The sequence below is a fragment of the Copadichromis virginalis genome, linkage group LG17 (assembly GCF_057382275.1).
Source record: "Copadichromis virginalis isolate Kocher_CV1m ecotype Utaka linkage group LG17, C_Virginalis_male_GT1.1, whole genome shotgun sequence".
Taxonomy (NCBI): Eukaryota; Metazoa; Chordata; class Actinopteri; order Cichliformes; family Cichlidae; genus Copadichromis; species Copadichromis virginalis.
In genome coordinates this window covers 16,750,663-16,770,303 of record NC_140634.1, presented here as the reverse complement: position 1 = coordinate 16,770,303, position 19,641 = coordinate 16,750,663, and the positions used below count along the sequence as shown (strand labels likewise).

Below are 19,641 nucleotides of genomic sequence, written 5' to 3'. Positions count from 1 at the left end.
GTGTTACTATGCGTTTTTTATGTTTATGAGCTTATAAGAACAATTGGGTGTGGCTTACTTTGCACTTGGCAGGTTACACGCATGCGCTCAGTGAATGCCACACCTGCACGAAACAGCCTTTGTTGAGTGTGTGTAACGCCCACGTGTCTTTTGTATCGCAGTAAAAGTTGTTGGCGTTGGCGTGATGTTTTTCTTTTCCAAGTCTTAAGTAGATGCCAGTGAAATTGATAGTCGTTTGACAGCTTTTATCCAGACAGTAAGAAACTCTCCATGCCGCTGGGAGACTCCCCTGAGACGTTTCTTCAGTCATGATTCGGATTTGTTGGCCCGTGTTTGTGTTGCTACTTTTTGTGGTGAGTCCAGAAAGACTTTTGTGTCGATTAGAAAAGACTTTCATATGGAAAGTAGTTTTTTTTCTATGAAACAAGCTTAATTCATAATGTGATTCTTTTGTTGCTTTTATTATTTAGGTTTTTCATCTTTTTAAAACATAAATCAATCAAAATGTATAATAGATTAAAGACAACAAATTATAGTCAAGCATTTTTAAATCTAATCACAATTATGAATAGTAAAAATTAGCATCATCGTGATTTCAGCAGGCAATATGAAGCAAAACCGGTGCTAAAAAGCGATCGTCTGCTAAAACGTGATGCCGTGTCAAGGTAGTTATCCCGGAGATAATTTGTAATAAATAAAATCAAATATGTGTTATAAATAATATCAAGCTGAACCTGCCGCAATTTCCTCCCCCTGTCCAAATCATTGACAAATGTGGTTTGAGAATCTGGTATATTGAGCGTTAGTTTAGAAAAGTCGACTTCCCGCAGACGTGATTATGCGCTTATCAGGCAAAACGTCCTCAGTTTGCTGAAATAATCCCCTCCGGCACAACGTGACAACAATAAATGTATAATTTTCTGTCGTGACCCAAACAAATGAACGGCAATGTAATGACATTCGTCTTTAACTTTTTTTACTAAAGTAAAATATCAGCCACGACTGTTGGTTGGAATTGAGGCGGAGTCGACTGAATCCGCTGTCCTTGCCCAGGGCGCGCTCCAGAAGGGGAAACAGATTGTGTCGGGGGCAGCTTCACTGGCAAGACCCCGGTGTTTGCCATAAAATGATTGCTCACATTTAAACTGTTATAAATGACTTGCTTGATCTATAATCTGTCAAAAAATAGATCAAACACATCTCTCCTAAAATATATCAAGTAATTTTGAGGTAGAGGGAGCATCCCTATCAGAAGCTCTAATCAATTTTTGGAAAGTGACTGTTACTTATCCTGTTATTTATCCCGGCAAAAAGTGCCATTGACATTAAAAATGTATTTTTCGGGAGAGAGCTGGCTAGCAGAAGTTGTAACAAATAGAGCAGAACTGTGATGTGATAGGTTACCAAGGAGGACTGGATTGATTATAATATGGTTAAAATGATGCAGTCATAAAGATACTTCAAAAAGGAATAGTTCTTCTATTTTATATCTAACCCAGGGGTCTCAAACTCGCGGCCCAGGGACCACTTACGACTGTGTCACCCCTACTGTATATTGCTGTGAAAAAAAATAATGCGATTTGGCCCTTTAGGTGTTTTTTCTTTGGGAGGATTTGTTTGTTGCTGAGTGCAATGTTAAAATAAGTTCTGTAAAAAGCAAAAAGTATATATTTTATATGAAGGCAATATGAGCAGAGAGTACAAACATCTTGAAGGACCGGGTGTGTTAGTTCAGTGACAGTTATTTGTAAAGAAAACAATTCTCACTAACAGTCAAAACCTAATGTGTACTCTTATGTCTGCATTTGTATTTTGTTAAATACGAACAAAATCATATCAGAAGTGCTGGACCGTGTCTAGGCAGAAAGAGAGTATCAGTTTGTGTATTTGGTAATTCACTGAAAGGCTTCAGTTAAGAGTGAGGGGAAAAAAAGATTTGCACTCATGTTTGCAGTTTTCTCTTGTTATACAATATTTAAAGTTTAAAAAAACAAACCACTGCATTTTTAGACATATTTGTGGGTGTATTCTTGGGGGTTTTTTCTTACTATTTGAACACGTAAGCAGCCCTCCAATAAGAAGACTGCGCAAGCAGTGGCCTACAGCTCATTAAGTTTGAGACCCCTGAATCTAACCCATTCATAAATCCTGTTCACTAAGGTCTGTTTAACAGTATAAGTAAGCATTGTAGACTACAAAACACACACAGAAAACTCTGAAATCACTTTTTTTCAGTCGCTTTTTGGCACAACACTGGCTTACACTCTAGTTCAGCCTCTGCATTAACTAGGCCAGCTTGGACACGCCTGAGCTTTTTTCCCCCTTTGTACTATTTTACCTTTTTACCGAACTAAAGTTGTTTGGTGTTGCTTGAATCAAGATGTGATTCGGATGGAATAGCTATTGGCATTCAGACCGCAAACTCAAAAGTAAAAAACTCTCAGGAAAAATTCTGTTGTTCATAACTGAATGTTATTATTATCTATAACTGTTGATTCTTCACTTTACATTCTGAAAAACCATTAGGTCACTATAATAAATACATTTGGTTTCATAGTTATAAAAGTGTGGGAAATAAGGTTCTGACCTCAGAGAGATTTCTTCAAGTGAATAGAGAGTTGTTTTTAAGTGCTCTGAATGAGTTATTTGATGGCAGTAAAAGTATACAACCACTCCTTACTTTTCTTCTCATTATTACCTTACATGCTTCAACTGAACCTTTCCAGTAGTGGCAAGAGATGTGTCAGCTTTTGTGTGTGGGAAAGCTAGCAGCTTTATAGCCCCTGCAAGGTGTGTGTTTTTACATGCACAGTTTAATAGCATCTTGATTTATGATTAGTTCACAATGTAGCCTGCAGAGTTTGTTGGCTGGCTGAGACGCCACACATGCATGCATACACACACATATTTACATACGTGTGTGTGTGTGTGTGTGTGTGTGTGTGTGTGTGTGTGTGTGTGTGTGTGTGTGTGTGTGTGTGTGTGTGTGCGGCGAGCATGTATGTGTGACAACTCAGCCAGAGCAAGAATTTTTGAAAGTAAAGACCTGAAACTTTCCTGCTGTGAGTGAATTATTCACCAAGTCATATTTTACCTGCTAAAGACAAGAAGATTGACAAACAATTGCAGACTGTTGCTTTTAAGGTTTTTCAAACTGATATATAACAAAAACCTGATCTTTAAGCATCTCTCTAGGTTTTAAATTACAGACAGTAATTCCAAGAAATGCTTGACAAGGATTAAAAATGGGTGTTCTTGTTTTCTTTAAATGGCTGGTGATTTCTCCAAACATGTTTAAGCGTATGTGTTGTATTTCAGGTCCAGGCTGTTGTGACGAAAGCCAAATCTGGAGACAGTCTAATAAGAAGAAAAAGAGCCTGGCTTCCCCCACCAGTGAAATTGGAGGAAAATGTGGACCACACAAAAAAGACTTCTGTTGCCAGGGTGAGTCATTGATTTAGTTTTTTATTCCTTTTTATTTTGATGATCTTTTAATTTTTTATTTTAATTAAATTGATTAAAATAATTTTTATTAGGGTTAGAAAATCATGATATACAATATATTAAGGTTTTTAGCATTAACATACTAAGATATGAGGAATCTATAAGGAATCTGTGTTGTCTTTGTTGTTGTTATTGTCCTATGATTATGACATATTTGTGAATTATGCTATGCTTAGCTTTTCATCTCATTTTCAGATTCATTCAGATTTAGATGATGGTAAAGGAAATCTCAAATACTTCCTGAAAGGCCGTGGCGCAAACCAAGATCCCTTCCATGTGTTTGTAGTTCACGAAAGAACTGGATTTATTCGTGTGACCCAATTACTTGACAGAGAGTTCATCAGTATGTACAATGTGAGTGAGACAAAACGGTTATTTTCCATCATGACTTCAGTGCATTCCGTATCAACAGTTTACATAAATATTTGTAACGTCTTAATTAAACCTAACGAGGTTTCCAATTTTAGCTTTCTGGTGTTGCTAGGTACAATGATGGCACTCTGGCAGAGGAAAACATCGACGTACGATTCAAGGTTACTGATCAGAATGACAATGCACCAGTGTTTGAAGACGTCTATACTGGGCGTGTGGATGAGCTTACACCGAGAGGTTAGTGCTTCGTTTTTATGAAAATTCCTCACTAATCACTATCCGGCATGTGATGACTCCATATTCCCATATGACTAATATTCAATTAATAAATGAAAACAAAGATTTTGTTTTTGTTACATTGCTTACAGGTTGAACTTACTTAAATGTAATGTTATACTCAAACTAAACAATGTATTATGGAACAGGGTGTTTTTTTTAATGTACATCAGCTGTGAGATGGGTTGTGTTGAAGGTATTAGGCGATACTAGAACTCTTGATGTTGTCTGTGTAGATTCTCCATCATCCAGGTCGTCGTAATCTCAACTTTTGAAGATGCCACAGAGAGGTTTTGTTTGTTTGTTTTTGTTTTTTGAGAAATTAAAATGTCATTCCTTGATATGCTTACAGGGACTTTTGTTATGAAAGTCGCGGCAACGGATGCCGATGAACCAGACAATCCCAATTCCCAGGTTTTTCATACCATCATAGACCAGACACCACCTCATGACATGTTTTACATGAACAGTGACGGGTCCATCTTCATCAAAAACAAATTAGACAGAGAGGTATGAACTAAACCCCACACCAGTTTCAGAGCTATGTAGTTAATTTTTTATTAGAATTTTGATATTTAATGATAATAATAATCATAATCATAATATGATTATTAATAATACAATCAGATGTTAGAGTAATTATTCTAGCATCTGAATTTTAAAGTCCAATGAAAATCTAGTTTAAGACATTTTTTCAGACGGTAAAGTTCAGTAAATACATAATGTTTATTAGAGTAATGAGCAGTGATGTTAATCAACTGATATTTCTATTATTTGCCAAAAATAATTATCATCTTGGTTATTAACCATTTTATTGCAGCTCAGGTAATTTGTTTTTTGTTGTTGTTGTTAAATTCCACACTCTGGAATTCTGTTTTTATACATATGCCTTACCCTAATCTCAACAAACAACTTGGTTATCCATATATTCAGTAAACTGCTTAGAACAGCATTTTTACAGAACACCTGACCGTGAGTACGGAGAAAATATGAGAAAGTTTGCAAACATTAAACGTTTTAAACAGTTAAAACATGATATGTAATATATTTGGTGCTTAATGAAAACTCTGGATTTCAAAGTGTGTGTGTGTCTGTGTGTGTGTTATTTTTATTTTACCCTAAAAAAAAGTTCAAAAGTACAAAGTTCAAAATATAATTTATGGGCCCTTCAAAGATGTCTACTAAATATAAATTCTACTGGAAAAAACCGTATCTAACCAAACAAAGTATATCCACCTTAACTCACAAGCTACGTCCACACTAATGCATTTTCGTTTGAAAACGCATCGTTTTCTCTCCATTTTGGCCTCCCGTCCACACTGAGATGGCGTTTTCAAAACGCTCTCAAAACTCAAAACGCTCTCAGTATGTACATGCTCCAGATAGCTTTTCTTCAAATTCTTTAATTCTCACTCACTTTTGCAACTTTGTACTTTTGTGTTACTCGCAGCAACAACTCCACCTCATTGTTAGTCCATTTAAAAAAACTCTGTGCTTTTCCTCGACATTTTGCCGTGACGTTTCAAAGAGATGGAAAGTAAATAAACGGCAGACAGAAATGAGGCAGGCCGAATCTTCTTGCTTTTCACGCATGCGCAATACTGGAACATAAGCGCTTTCAGCCGTTTCAATGTGGACGCACAACTCTGTGAATACGACTGAAAACGCTAGTGTGGATGTGGAGCGTTTTCAGACAAAAATGCCATTTTTAAATCTATCCGGGCTAGTGTGGACGTAGCACAAACTGACCTAACCACAAAGACGCTGCAGGGTTACCTTTATAGTGGTTTGGCCATAATATTTACATACAATAGGGGAAACAGAACAAACACCAATAACTTAAACTGACTTGTACTTGTAAATGGGAAGTTTTAGAACAAAGTGACTAATGAAACTTCAATCTGTGTGGAAGCTGGGGGGAAAAGTCATGAAACTTTGTTCTGGTCTTTGTGACCAGAACAAAGAGACTTGGAGTTAGAGAAACAGTCTTTTTAGTACGAGCTCCTATGATCCTTCTCTAATCCTGCACTGGAGAACATGAGGCAAAGGCAAATTCATGGACTATACTAGTCACCAAATTTATATCAGTGGACAGTTTTTGTTTTTTCCCCTTTGATCACTGAAAGTGTTCCTGGTTAGCTATTTTGCCTACCTACCTAATGGATAGCTAACCAGAAATATTGCTACAGTAAAGTGTGATGCAGTCTCTCTAAGAAATTAGTAACTTATTGGTCTGTGATTTCAGAAATGTGATCAGTATATCTTGACAGTAAAAGGTCAGGACCTAAATGGTAAACCAGAGGGGAACACTGGAACTACCACTGTTACTATAGCTGTTGGTGATGTGAATGACAACCTACCAACTCTGGAAAAAGAGCAGGTAGTTTTCTTTCTTGCTCTCTTTTAAATCAACTGTGTAGTTATTTACAAATATATGCAACATATTGCTGAAATAACCCCTATGATTTTTTTTTTATATTCTCCACCTATAGTATGAAGGTAGCATTGAGGAGAACACAGAAGGTGTGGAGGTGATGAGGATCAAAGCACAGGACCTGGACCTGCAAGGCACTGACAACTGGGAAGCTGTATTTGATATTGTCAAGGGCAACGAGGCTGGGTATTTTAGCATTAAAACAGATCCCAACACCAACGAGGGAATCCTAATGCTTGATAAGGTACTGCAGTTTGAAATGAAACTTCTTGTTGTTGTTGTTATTATTATTATTATTATTATTATTATTATTATTATTATTATTATTATTATTAATCCTAGTCTTTAATACAGCATAAAAACAATGCAAATAGAAATCTTGATATCTCAGAGCATATGCATTTTAAACACCAAATCTGGTGGAATAGTCCAGTGTCCGTTTGATCAAATTGTCCGGCAAACTGTACTGTCCAGAAAAACAAATACATGTTTTATATTGTGAAATAGTTAAATTTTTTCGGTTAGTTAAGTAGTGCATGCCCATGAGATCATCATCTCTTATCTGACTGTTCTTGGGTCTGCCTAAAATTTTGTCCATATAATTATGAATAGAATTTCTGTATATCTTTGACATTTTCTTTAACCTCATGTACTAATTGGCAGTAAGTTTGTGAATTATTAATGATTAATTGTTTTCATTTAACTCAGGAAGACCATTAATAAATGCAAACATCTGTCATTATTATGATGAATTGTAACAGATAATCTTTGTTTCTGTCTGTCATCTGTGTAGGCTGTGGACTATGAAGATGTAAAAGACATTGAACTTGGACTATCTGTGAGGAACAAGGCTCAGCCATATGGATCTGGGACAAGTGCTGGAATAACTATTGGAGGAGGGGGGGGAGGAGCAGGGGGAGGAGGAGGAGCAGGGGGAGGAGGAGGAGGAGGAGCAGGGGGAGGAGGAGGGGGTGGTGGAGGAGCAGGGGGAGGAGGAGGGGGTGGTGGAGGAGCAGGGGGTGCAACTGGAGCTGCTGGGATTTCTGGTGGGACACCCTTTAAAACCTATCCTATCAAAATCAATGTGAAGAACCAGCCTGAAGGGGCAAAGTTTGATCCCAAAGTTAAAGCCATTCATGTCTCAGAGGGAAGCACCTCCTTCAACATTAAAGATGTTATTGCCAGCTACCCTGCAATAGATGGAGACACTAGGAAACCCGCTCAAAATGTCAGGTCAGTGCATATACAAATAAGTGCACATTAAAGCCACTAAAACTAAACTACAGTGTCAATTTCACCTTTCATTCACCGTAATAACAATATAGCTTATTTCTGCTGTAGGTATATTAAGGGATTCGACCCTAACAACTGGCTAACTATTGACCCAGTCACAGCTGAGATCAAACTGAACAAGATGCCTGACAGGGAATCTCCACACTTGGTCAATGGGACATATTTTGCCAAGATACTCTGCGTTTCAGAAGGTATGCTGCTTTACTGTATAAATGCCGACACTTCAAAAATTATTTACGTAAGGGGAGTACCCTTGAAAAGTAGCTTTGGAATTGCAACCCCTGGGAATTTCTCACTTATTAGTCAAGCCAACTTCCTTTACTGTGAAATTAAAAAACATAAATGTAACACAACCGGTGATAGTTTTTACTAAACATAATATTGTAAACAAATTGCCTGATATTTTGTAGACGAAAAAATTATTATTTACTGTCAGGGTATTGATGCATGATTAAAAACCTAATGCAACATAACTACAAGTGCATCACATTGCTGGCTAAATACATCTGTACGGTCTGTATAATGCCGACTTGTCATGAATAAAAACAAAATGGCTATTCAGCAGTAAGATTCATGTAAATAAACAAAATCAATATTAGTTTTACTTTTTGTCCAAAAATAGTAATAGTAAAGCAAATAGTTCTTGAACTTATCTCTGACAAAATGGACATAATCAAAGGAAAAATGTTAAATTCTTGCTTTTTATTTATTTCTTTTTTTTTAATTTACCAGACACACCTGATAAAACAGCCACTGGCACCATAGCCATCCAAGTGGAGGATTTTAATGACCACTGCCCCATCTTGACAAGTAACATGGAGACTATGTGCACAACAGTGGATGCTGTTATAGTGAACGCTAATGATGAGGATGCATTTCCCAATGGACCTCCTTTTGTGTTTGAGATCCTCCCAGAAGGCACTAAGGGAAAATGGCAAGTGGAGCATCTTAATGGTGAGTAGAAAACATCACCACAATATCATGAGTGTGGTACATTCAGAGACTGAACCACCGACTGGCCAAAGAAGATGAGTGTGTACTTGCTCTCTTCTCTGTGTTAACTTCTTCTTGTCCAAATTTATCGGACTTTTTACAGTTAAGAAATAGACTCCAAGGAAACGATGGCTCAAATGTGATTGGTCACGTTCAAAACAGTACCACAACAAACCTATCTGACGAACTGTTTTCAAAAAAAAAAATTGAAATAAACAAAATGAACTTTAATTGCAGATACGGTGCTTTATTTAAGTGATTTAGCAAGGGAAAAGCAAATGGCTCAATCAGTTAATAATAATCACATAATTAAATCAATTTAAATTTTAGAAAAAAGTAAAAATCTTAAATAATCAAATCTAAATTGTTGCTGTATATCTATTGGTTTTATTGAAGTTTTAGTGGAAGAAAGAGAAGACACTCTGGCTATAGAGGATCTTCTGCTCGCTATGACAAAACTACAAAGAAATAACGGCTAATGGTTACCTGCAAAGAGTTTTATACATCCTCTTCCCTCCACCTTTCCATCTTCACATGGCCAATATTTGCATCCAGTCACTTGATGTGACATCCAAGCATCGTCTCACCTTCTCCCTGTGACCTCTCACATAAAAGTTTTGACCACTTTCTAGCAAAAGCTACTTTATTACAGTTATCACATTAGTTCACTATATTTCACTTCAATTTGCATGATTCCTTTTTACTTCTGTATATGTATATACATATATACACAGTCCAGATCGAAAGTTTAAGACCACTTGAAAAATGGCAAAAAATCATATTTTGCATGGTTGGATCTTAACAAGGTAAAATGTAGAGCTTTCAACATGCTACAAGAAGAAATGGGAGTGAGACAAAAATTTTTTTGAGCATGTAATTTATTGAAAACAACACTTAAACTGAAATAGGCTGTTTTACAGCTGATCAAACGTTTAGGACCACATACCTTTAAAAGGCCAAATCTGTGCAGAAATGTGGATTCATTGTCTTTTTCTGTCAGGTGGTCACACTGTCATGACCTTCTGACGTCAAAGGCAAAAAAACTTTTCCCAATTTGAACGTGGTTGGGTTGTTGAACTGCACAAGTATGGTCTCTTGCAGCACACCATCACTGCTGAGGTGGGGCACAATAAGACAGTCATTTGGAATTTCTTAAATGATCCTAAGGATTGTGGAACAAAAAAGTCAAGTGGAAGACCCCAACGTTACTGACATGACAAGCAGATGCCACCTGAGATGTTCTCTACGCGCCACAGTGGAGGGGACGTCATAATGGTCTTGGGTGCTTTTTCCTTTGGTGGAACAATGGCGCTTCAGGAGGTGCAGGGGCGTCAAACGGCTGCTGGCTATGTCCAGATGTTGCAGAGACCATCACTCATGATTGAGAGCCCTCGTCTGTGTGTTAACGACTATGTTTTTCAACAGGACAATGCTGCAGTACGCAATGCCCGCAGGACAAGGAACTTCTTCAAGGAGAATAACATCACTCTTTTGGACCATCCTGCATGTTCCCCTAATCTAAATCCAATTACAAATTTGGGGGGATGGATGGCAAAGGATTTTTTTTAAAAATGGACAACAGCTCCAGACAGTAGATGCCCTTTGTGCAGCCGTCTTCACCACTTGGAGAAATCTTCCCACTTACCTTCTGAAAATGTTTGCCCCAACTAATTTTTGAAGTGATCAACAATACGGATCAACAACGGTGGAGCTACTCTGAGTTCATGTTTGGAACTTTGATTGACTCCTCGCTGACAAGACTGGCTACAGATACCGACTACAGAATGAAGCAATTGTCAGCGACCTCATTTACATAGATGTAGCTGTTCACCAAGAGCGAATGAGACATTGATTCACTGACCCACATCACCAGGATGTACAACAGCGACATTGGAATGTCGTTCGGACTGGAGAAATATAGTTGGATGATAACAAGGAGAGGGAAGGTAGTCAGAACTGAGGGGATCAAACTACCAGAAGGCAACATTGCAGACATTAAGGACAGCTACAAGCACCTTCAAATCTCACAGGAAAATGGGAACCATGAAGAGGCCACTAAGAAAGCTGCAACCACCAAGTACCTGCAGAGGGTCAGGCAAGTCCTGAGGAGTCAACTGAACAGTAAGAACAAGATCCGGGCTATCAACATCTTCGCCCTGCCTGTAATCAGGTACCTTGCTGGGACAATAAGCTGGCCACAGGAGGAGATAGAAGTCACTGACGTCAAGAGCAGGCAGTTCCTGACCATGCACGGAGGGTTTCACCACAAGTCCAGCACCCTGAGACTGTGTTCAAGGTTCAAGGTTCTTTATTTGTCACATGCATAGTTATACAAGTATAACACACAGTGAAATGTAGTCTGACACGCTCCTCGACATTATATATATATATATATATATATATATATATATATATATATATATATATATAGTATATACATTGGGTGAATGTGCAGTAGTAGCAGCAAGCAGGTGAATTCTGTACATTAATATGAATAGATATCTGACTATTTTACAGGATAGACAATATAAACATATTTAAAATTAAAGGAATTGAAATGTACATTGTGCCTTGGTTTAGAGTGTCTGGAAGAGAGTCCTGTCTCAGTCAATTATAGATGATGTGAGAGGGCGGGTGTGTGTGTTTAGGGCACGGATGGCTTGGGGATAGAAGCTCCTCTTGAGTCTCTCTGTCCTTGCCCGGAGGATGCGGAACCTTCTACCAGATTGCAGAAGTTGGAACAGTTTGTTGCCAGGATGGGACGGGTCCTTCAGTATCTGCGCTGCTCTAGTCCGGCATCTCCTGGTGTAGGTGTCCTGAAGCGGGGGGAGAGCAATCCTGCAGCAGCGTTCTGCTGTACGGATCACTCTCTGGAGAGCTTTTTGGTCCTTCACACACCTGTGCTATGCGGAAGAAAGGAACCTGGGGACTAGTGAGTGTCAGTACAACATTCCATATTGAGACAACATATGTCCACCAGTACATCAGGAAGATGATCATGATCAACCGCGTGATCAGTGAATACCTCAGGCAGCACAAATCCAAGAAGGAGGACTAACCATCATGGAAGGACAGGCCCCTGTACAGTATGTAGCACCGGCAGATATAGGAAGTGGCTGACATTCAGAAATCCTACCAGTGACTGGACAAAACTGGACTGAAAGACAGCATAGAGGCACTAATCATGGCAGCAGAAGAACAAGCTCTGAGCACAAGATCCATAGAAGCTGGGGTCTATCACACCGGGTAAGACCCGACGTGTAGGATGTGTAAAGGTGCCCCTGAGTCCAGCACATAACAGCCGGGTGCAAGATGCTAGCAGGCAGGGCATACATAACCAACACTATAACCAAGTGACTAGCACAGTATACAGGAACATCTGTGCCGACTATGGCCTGAAAGTCCTGAGGTCAAAATGGGAGGTCGAGAATGACCGAGCTAAGATCCTGTGGGACTTCCAGATACAGATGGACAAAATGGTGATGGCTAAACAACCAGACATAGTAGTGGCGGGCAATCAGAAGAAGACGGCTGTAGTGATAGATGTAACAAATACCAACTGACAGGAGCATCAGGAAGAAGAGACACAAGAAGCTGGAGAAGTGCCAGTGGCTCAGGGAAGAGCTCGGGACGATGTGGAGAGTGAAGGTAACAGTGGTCCCAGTGGTAATTGGAGTGCTCAGTGCAGCGACCCCCAAGCTAGGCGAGTGGCTCCAGCAGATCCCAGGAACAACATCTGAGATCTCTGTCCAGAAGAGCGCAGTCCTAGGAACAGCGCATAACCCTCAAGCTCCCAGGCCTCTGGTAGAGGACCCAAGCTAGGAGGATAAAGACTGCCTGCAGGGGCGAGCCGGGAATATTTTTTTATATAATACACACTACGGAATTATGTAGCAAAGGAAAAATTGTTAAAAAACAACAACACAGCTCTCAGTGAGCTTCATGATGTAGTCACCTGAAATGGTTTTTACTTCACAGGTGTATCTTGTCAGGGTTTATTTGTGGAGTTTCTTTCCTTCTTGATGGGGTTGGGACCATCAGTTATGTTGTGCAGAAATCAGGTTTGTACACAGCTGACAGCCCTATTTGACAACTGTTAGAATTCCTATTATGGCAAGAACCAATCAGCTAAGAAAAGAGAAATGACAATCCATCATTACTTATGGACTAAAGGTTAGTCAGTCTGGAAAATTGCTAAAACTTTGAATGTATCCCAGTGTATCCCAAGTGCAGTGGCAAAAACCATCAAGCGCTATGAAAAAAACTGTCTCACATGAGAAAAGGAAGCCCAAGAGTCACCTCTGCTGCTCAGGATAAATTAATCTGAGTCACCAGCCTCAGAAATTGCAAGTTAACAGCACCTCAGACTGGAGCCCAGGTAAATGCCCCATAGAGTTCCAGCAGAGAGTCAGTCTCTACATCAACTATTCAGAGGAGACTGCATGAATCAGGCCTTTATGGTCAAATAGCTGCTAAGAAACCACCACTCAGGAAAAGCAACAAGCAGACACACTGAACCAGTATGGAGTTAGTTGGACCATCATTTATTTTTCAAAAGAAAAACGACTCAAAACACACCTCCAGGCTGTATGAGAGCTATTTGACCAAGAAGGAGATTGATGAAGTGCCACACAAGATGGCCACAGTCACCTGACCTGAACCCAGTTAGATGTTTTAGAATGAAAAGGCACAAGGGCCAACAAGTGTCTCTCTGGGGCACACCTTCAGTACTGTTGGAAAACTGTTTCAGGTGACTTCCTCATGAAGTTCATTGAGAGAATGTAAAGTGTGCAAAGTAAAGGGTAGCTATTTTAAAGAATCAAAAATATAAAACATGTTTTGAGTTGTTTCACTCTTTTTTGTTTACTACATGATCCCATATGTGTTCATTCATAGTTTTGATACCTTCAGTGAGAATCTACAATGTAAATAGTCATGAAAATAAAGACTGCCACCCAGTCCTCCTCCACTACTTCTCCTGAATCCACAGCTTCACCTCTCACATGTTGGAGCTCCAAAAACCCTTCCCTGCCACCACAGCTGTATAAGTACCACACCATGTACTATATAAGGTGCACCTGTGTACCTGGCTACATCATCAGCTACACCCCTACCAACTTTATTAGACATGCTATTAGGCACAGTACAATTGTAGCCTAATATGCTGGCTACTTTGAGATTTGTTTTAGCTAACTAAGCAGCAAACCCCAGATCAAGTACAGTACCTTTTTTGTTAAAGCATATAGTTACGGCTGTATCAGGTGACCCTGAATCCTCCCTTAGTTTTGCTGCATTAGGCTTAGGCTGCTGGGGAATTCCCATGATGCATTGATTTCTTGATTTCTTCTTCAGTCACCTTTGTCACTCATTATGTGTTAATAGGCCTCTCTGAATTGACTCATACTTGTTATTAATCTCTTTCTTTCTTTCACAGCATGTCTTTTTTTCTGTCTTCTTACCCTCACCCCAATTAGTCGCAGTAGATGGTCACCGCTCCCAGAGCCTGGTTCCGCTGGAGGTTTCTTCCTGTTAAAAGGGAGTTTTTCCTTCCCACTCATGACAAAGCGCTTGCTCAGAGGGTCATATGATTGTTGGCATTTTCTCTGTTGTATTATTGTAGGATCTATCTTACAATATAAAGCAACTTGAGGCGACTGTTGGATAATTAAAATTGAATTGAATTTTATTAAGGCAGTAGCAACAATCCCACCACAATTTTTACAGAAATTATATAATCTAATTCATGTTCATTTTGTTTCACATATTTTTCTGTTTTCTGACAGACACTGCAGCTATCTTGCGGTCTCGGGAGTCTCTTTGGCCTGGTATTTATGAGGTGGAATTTTTGGTGAAGGATCAGCAGGGGCACATGTGTCAAGATCCACAGAAAGTCAAGGTTGAAGTTTGCACCTGTGAGGATGGAATCATGTGTGGAAAAAAAGGCGCCAAGGGTCAGCCAAGCAAACAAGCGAAGTTGGGACCTGCAGGCATTGGGCTGTTACTCCTGGGCCTATTACTCTTGTTGTGTAAGTGTTAATTCATCCTAATTTCCATAATGTATTGGTTTTGGTTTTGGATAATTAAGAGAAGAGGGAAACCACCTTAAAGTTTTTTAAATAAACAGCTGCTGCTGACAGATGTAAGACTATGATACATTTATTGTTACTTTATTGTGTATATAAATTATAGCTTCTTCCTTGAAGGATTACTGCACCCTCATACCTTACATTTAAGGTTAATTAAAACTTGGTTTTACAGTGATTCCGTTGTTGCTACTCTTCTGCAAATGTGGAGGTGCTGCAACCTTCCCAGACCTCTTTACTGAGATGCCATTTGATACAAAGTCACATCTCATCAACTACCATACTGAACGTCAGGGAGAGAACACGGTGAGAATTGTATTTTCTTCACTGCACTGAAGAATATTGGCTAATGTGGTGATGCCTACATGAAAGTTGTGTCAAAGTGATTTTTAACTTTGTACTAACATGTACATTTTTGGCGCAATTATAGGACGTGCCACTACTGAACTTGCCAACACAACTGGATGGAGATGTCTTAAATGTAGCCATGGCTCAAAAACCTGTAGCAATGGATGCGTTGGGCAGTTTTGATTTCGCACAATCTGTTGGATCCATTAATAGGCTGAACGGGGCTAACTACCAAGGTAGTTACAGAAAAGAAATTTGGGGCATGAACCAACAGGATCCAAGTGGTTTCTACTCTGAGACTGAGACAAGAGAATCGTTGGGAGGTGTAGGACTTTATGATGGGATGGTTCTGCCAGACCACTTTTTGAGGCAATATTACGATCAGGTAAGAAATCTCATGAGTTGGAAAGGTTCAGTAGCTAATGAAAAGCAAAGCAGAGATTTGAATTAATTATAGGGACGTGTTTTGATTAGCCCTTAAGGCTGAAAACGTATTTAGTTGTTCATAAAAATTCCTTGCACATACCAAGAGTTGACATGAAAAATACTATCTGAATAATGGTGTCCTTTTTACTTCAACAGAAAGTCACTGATGGAAATGATAACCTTGGCGTGAAAGATGGTTTGTTGGTGTATGATTATGAGGGCCAAGGGTCCTCTGCTGGCTCAGTAGGCTGCTGTAGCCTTTTGGAGTCAGACAATGATCTTCAGTTTCTTGATAACCTTGGACCAAAGTTCAAGACTCTCGCGGAGGTGTGCAGAGGCGAGAAAATTTCTTATGATGACAAACAAGTGCCACCTCCTGTGTCTAATGTCTATAACAATCCTCCAGCCTCAGTTTCAAGTTCAGTGAGTGTACAAAAACTGTCCCCTCCACCCAAACTGGAGCCAACCATGCCCAAAGTGGAGCAGAGTATGGTCATGAAGACAACCAAGCATTCTGAAATGGCAAAGGAAAGTACAACTGCAGTGAGGGAAGGGATGAATACAATGACAAGAGGGTTGGCAAATCAAGGCCAGATGGTCCTAATACAGCAACAGCAGCCTGTCTACTACACAACCACTCCTGTGTTGCAGCCAATGCATTACGTAGTCCAACCACAGGTTCAGAACACTATGATCCTGGCTGAAGCACCAACCACCAACCTTCAAGGCCTGATACTGGTTAACAACACGCAATCTGGACCTGCCCAAGGAGTATTTGTTCAGGGAAGCACTCTCTTGTCCAGTGGACAAGCCCAGGAGCCCACCATGGTGCTGGTGGATAACAGTGGTGCCCAGCGGAGTCATGCAAACTTGATCCAAGCTACAAACTTGTCTGGCTCTCAGACCATGAAGGTTGTAGAGGGTAAGGTCCCTGCAGGGTCAATGAAAGTGCGGAAGGGGAATCAGGCTTCCTATGTTGAGGGAGGTCCTCTACAACCAGGAGACCTTCCTGGATCTCAAAAAATCCTAATGGTCAGAGAGAACTTTGTTCAAGATGCAAATGGTCTGCCAAAGAAGGCTGAGGTCTTTGGCTCTGAAAGAATTCTCTACAAGGACAGCCAATCCACTGGCTCTATGACCAGTAAGTTTGGGTCCTCTACTGTTACAGTATCCGCTGGCCCTGTATCCCACAAAGTACAGGAGAAATTCACTTAACTGAGAAAGGCAAAAGTGCAAACTTTTGGCAAAGATATGTTCCAGGTCTATTCTTATGACTTCACTATGTGCATATGAGGTTACGGGTGGGAGCTGTGCTGCTTAATTTTCTTGTATGCTACATGGAAACATGCAAAAGATCTCTGTAATGGTTTAAATGTTTAATAGTACAGACAGTAAATGAAATGTTCATTGCAAATTGTTTAATATAGTATTCAACACATTACAATAAATACTAGTAAGGTCTTTTCACTTTTCTTTTCACTTTATAAACCACTACTATTTCCTTGTGTCCTGTCTTTTTTCTGGTCTCTTCTCTTTCCCCTCATTGCCAACTGGTCTCAGCAAATGACTGCCCCAGTTTGAGCCTGGTTCTCCCAGAAGTTTCTTCCTGTTAAATGGGACGGGGTTTTTTTTCCTGTTGTTGAATGCACTTGCTGTAGGGGTCATGACTGCTGGTGTTTCTAGTGTAGGGGCTTTACCTTACAATATCAAGTGCCTTGAGACACTGGTTGTTGTGAATTGGCTCTAAATAAATAAAATTGAATTAATGGCTACAAATATATAACTTTGTTATAACCATTATTTTAACTTGTTTGTTTTCTTTCTAATATGGAAACTTTATGATGCATGTGTATGTTAACTGGACTATCTGAACGTGAGAGAGTGACTGATGGGACTACTTCCAGCTTAAAGATAGCTGGCGCCTTACTAACACTGTGCAACTAAAGCCTCCAAAGTAGTCCTGCTGTGGTATAGGGAAAATCCTATTTTGCTCTCCTTCATACCAGCTTCAACTGGTTTGGCTTTACCTGTAGCTTTTGTTGTTGTCTTGAGTGGGCTGATTTTGCTCTGTTTGCTAGATGTGGAGGCACAGGGGAATTCATAAGATTTATATTCCTAAGATAGGAAGCAATTAGAAGTAAATGTTGGATAACATGGGGACCCTGTTTTGTGTTGCATGTTCACACACTTTCAACTCAGTAATTAATTGACATTTTTCAGTTGTTTGAATGTTGTATTAGGGTTTCATTCATTTCCTTTTGAATGTATAATTTTTAATGGTTAGAAATTGTAAAAACTCAATCCATTTATTACCATATATTTGAACACTCATGTGGTGGCCTAATATCAATGGGAAAGCATGTATTGGGGAAAAACATTTATGCTTAAGATAATAAAATCTTTGGTATGGAGCACTTAAAGGTCTGCAAGTGTTTTATGTTCACTTTTCTCCCTGTGTCAGTTCCACGTTTTTCTACCATGAACTCAAATTTGGAATATAGTGAGTTCATTTTTGTTATTTAATTATTTAAAATCTTTTTTTTTTTTAAATATTGGTAAGTTGACTGGTTCATAGCACTTTTCATAACACTCAAAGAATATCATAGAGTGATGCTACGCTTTCTTTTGGTAAAATAAATTGAAAAGGCTTCATACAAGCACTGATAAATAAACACAATAATAACAGCTCGTTTACACGTATTGCCCAGATGCAATCTTTGTCTACACAGGGAATAAACTCTCAACATCATGTAGACACCAGACTGATAATGCAATGCATCAAGACCTTGAATCCAGCTAGTTTGTTTGTTTTTTCCCCTGTCTTTGTACAAGGACGTTACAAACCAATAGTATGCTGAGGTTCGAGGAGTTGAATCACAAATTTTCCATTACATTTCCATCCTTTCAATCATTTTTTATCACTTTTATAGTATAATATTTGGATGCAAAATATAGGAGTACTGATAAAATTAAGCTTCCAAAAATGCCAGCGCTTTCACACCAGGGATTAAGATTAATTTGTTCATTCATGAGAGACGTGACCAGTTAAGAAAGCCATTTGGTGCTTTATCAAAATCCATCATTTGTGTAGTAGTTATCACAAAGGAGATTACAGCTGGAATTGTAATATTTACTGTGGAAATGAGGATCAGGTTTGTCATGTATCAGGTACCAGAGTCACTATAACTCTAGCTGCCATACAGATTCTGCATAAGTAATTTGTTACTGAATTGGTTGTGAAATTCGATTACTGTAGCCACAAGTTATTTTTGATAAAATCAGGACTAGTGAAGGGTAGTTGAAACTCTCAGCAAAGGAGTGCCTTGAGTGACTGATACACGCTGTTTGTGATGTTTGGTGAGTCATTTCAATGTTTATCATGTGTAAAAATGATTAGAAAAGTCACACCAATACTTTAAGTAAAAACAAAAAACAAAACAAAAACTCTTTAAACAGGTGTGTGTGTTCCATTGCTGATACCCCATTGGTGACAAGGAGTCTCACTCTGCACATAACCTAGTTGGAGCTGGACGTGCTCTTGTTGATGAAGGGCACTTTTTAACCCTTTTACTTTTCATTCCAATGAAGCTGTAGGTGGAAAGCGAAGAGCACATCACACACCCTTGTTGTTTCAGACTTGACACTAAGACAAAAGTAAACAAATACAGAGACAGAGACCAGAAACAAACAAGGAGACAAAACTGACAAAAATAAAGGAATGCAGGGAGGACACAGAGAGACTAAACATGAGAAGGAGAACTGACAAAATTAAACAAGGAACTAAGAACTAGAAATGATTATCTATAGTCTGATTTCTCAGACTTTTTAGACTTTTTTTAGTGCTCAGCACAGATAAAATAATTATTGCACGTGATTTTAACATCCATCTACATACATATAGAGGCGAGCCTC

At 39.2% G+C, this 19,641-nt stretch overlaps 1 protein-coding gene across 1 annotated transcript; it reads left to right on the top strand.

Moving 5' to 3' along the window:
- Positions 1-127: 127 nt before the first annotated feature.
- LOC146689200 (desmoglein-2.1-like) lies at positions 128-18,149 on the top strand. The gene is made up of 14 exons (XM_085437467.1): positions 128-353; positions 3,319-3,444; positions 3,700-3,858; positions 3,972-4,113; positions 4,505-4,662; positions 6,398-6,532; positions 6,645-6,830; positions 7,380-7,819; positions 7,928-8,070; positions 8,612-8,833; positions 14,656-14,898; positions 15,131-15,261; positions 15,386-15,688; positions 15,886-18,149. The coding sequence occupies exons 1-14, from the start codon at positions 309-311 to the stop codon at positions 16,942-16,944; spliced, it is 3,492 nt and encodes a 1,163-aa protein (XP_085293593.1). The 5' UTR covers positions 128-308; the 3' UTR covers positions 16,945-18,149.
- Positions 18,150-19,641: the final 1,492 nt, after the last annotated feature.

Bases quoted from the DNA above. Each gene is read 5' to 3' on its own strand.
- LOC146689200 (XM_085437467.1), top strand. From the start codon at position 309: ATGATTCGGATTTGTTGGCCCGTGTTTGTGTTGCTACTTTTTGTG. The intron at 354-3,318 runs GTGAGTCCAGAA...GTTGTATTTCAG, and splicing joins TTGTGTTGCTACTTTTTGTG to GTCCAGGCTGTTGTGACGAA. The intron at 14,899-15,130 runs GTAAGTGTTAAT...TTGGTTTTACAG, and splicing joins GGGCCTATTACTCTTGTTGT to TGATTCCGTTGTTGCTACTC.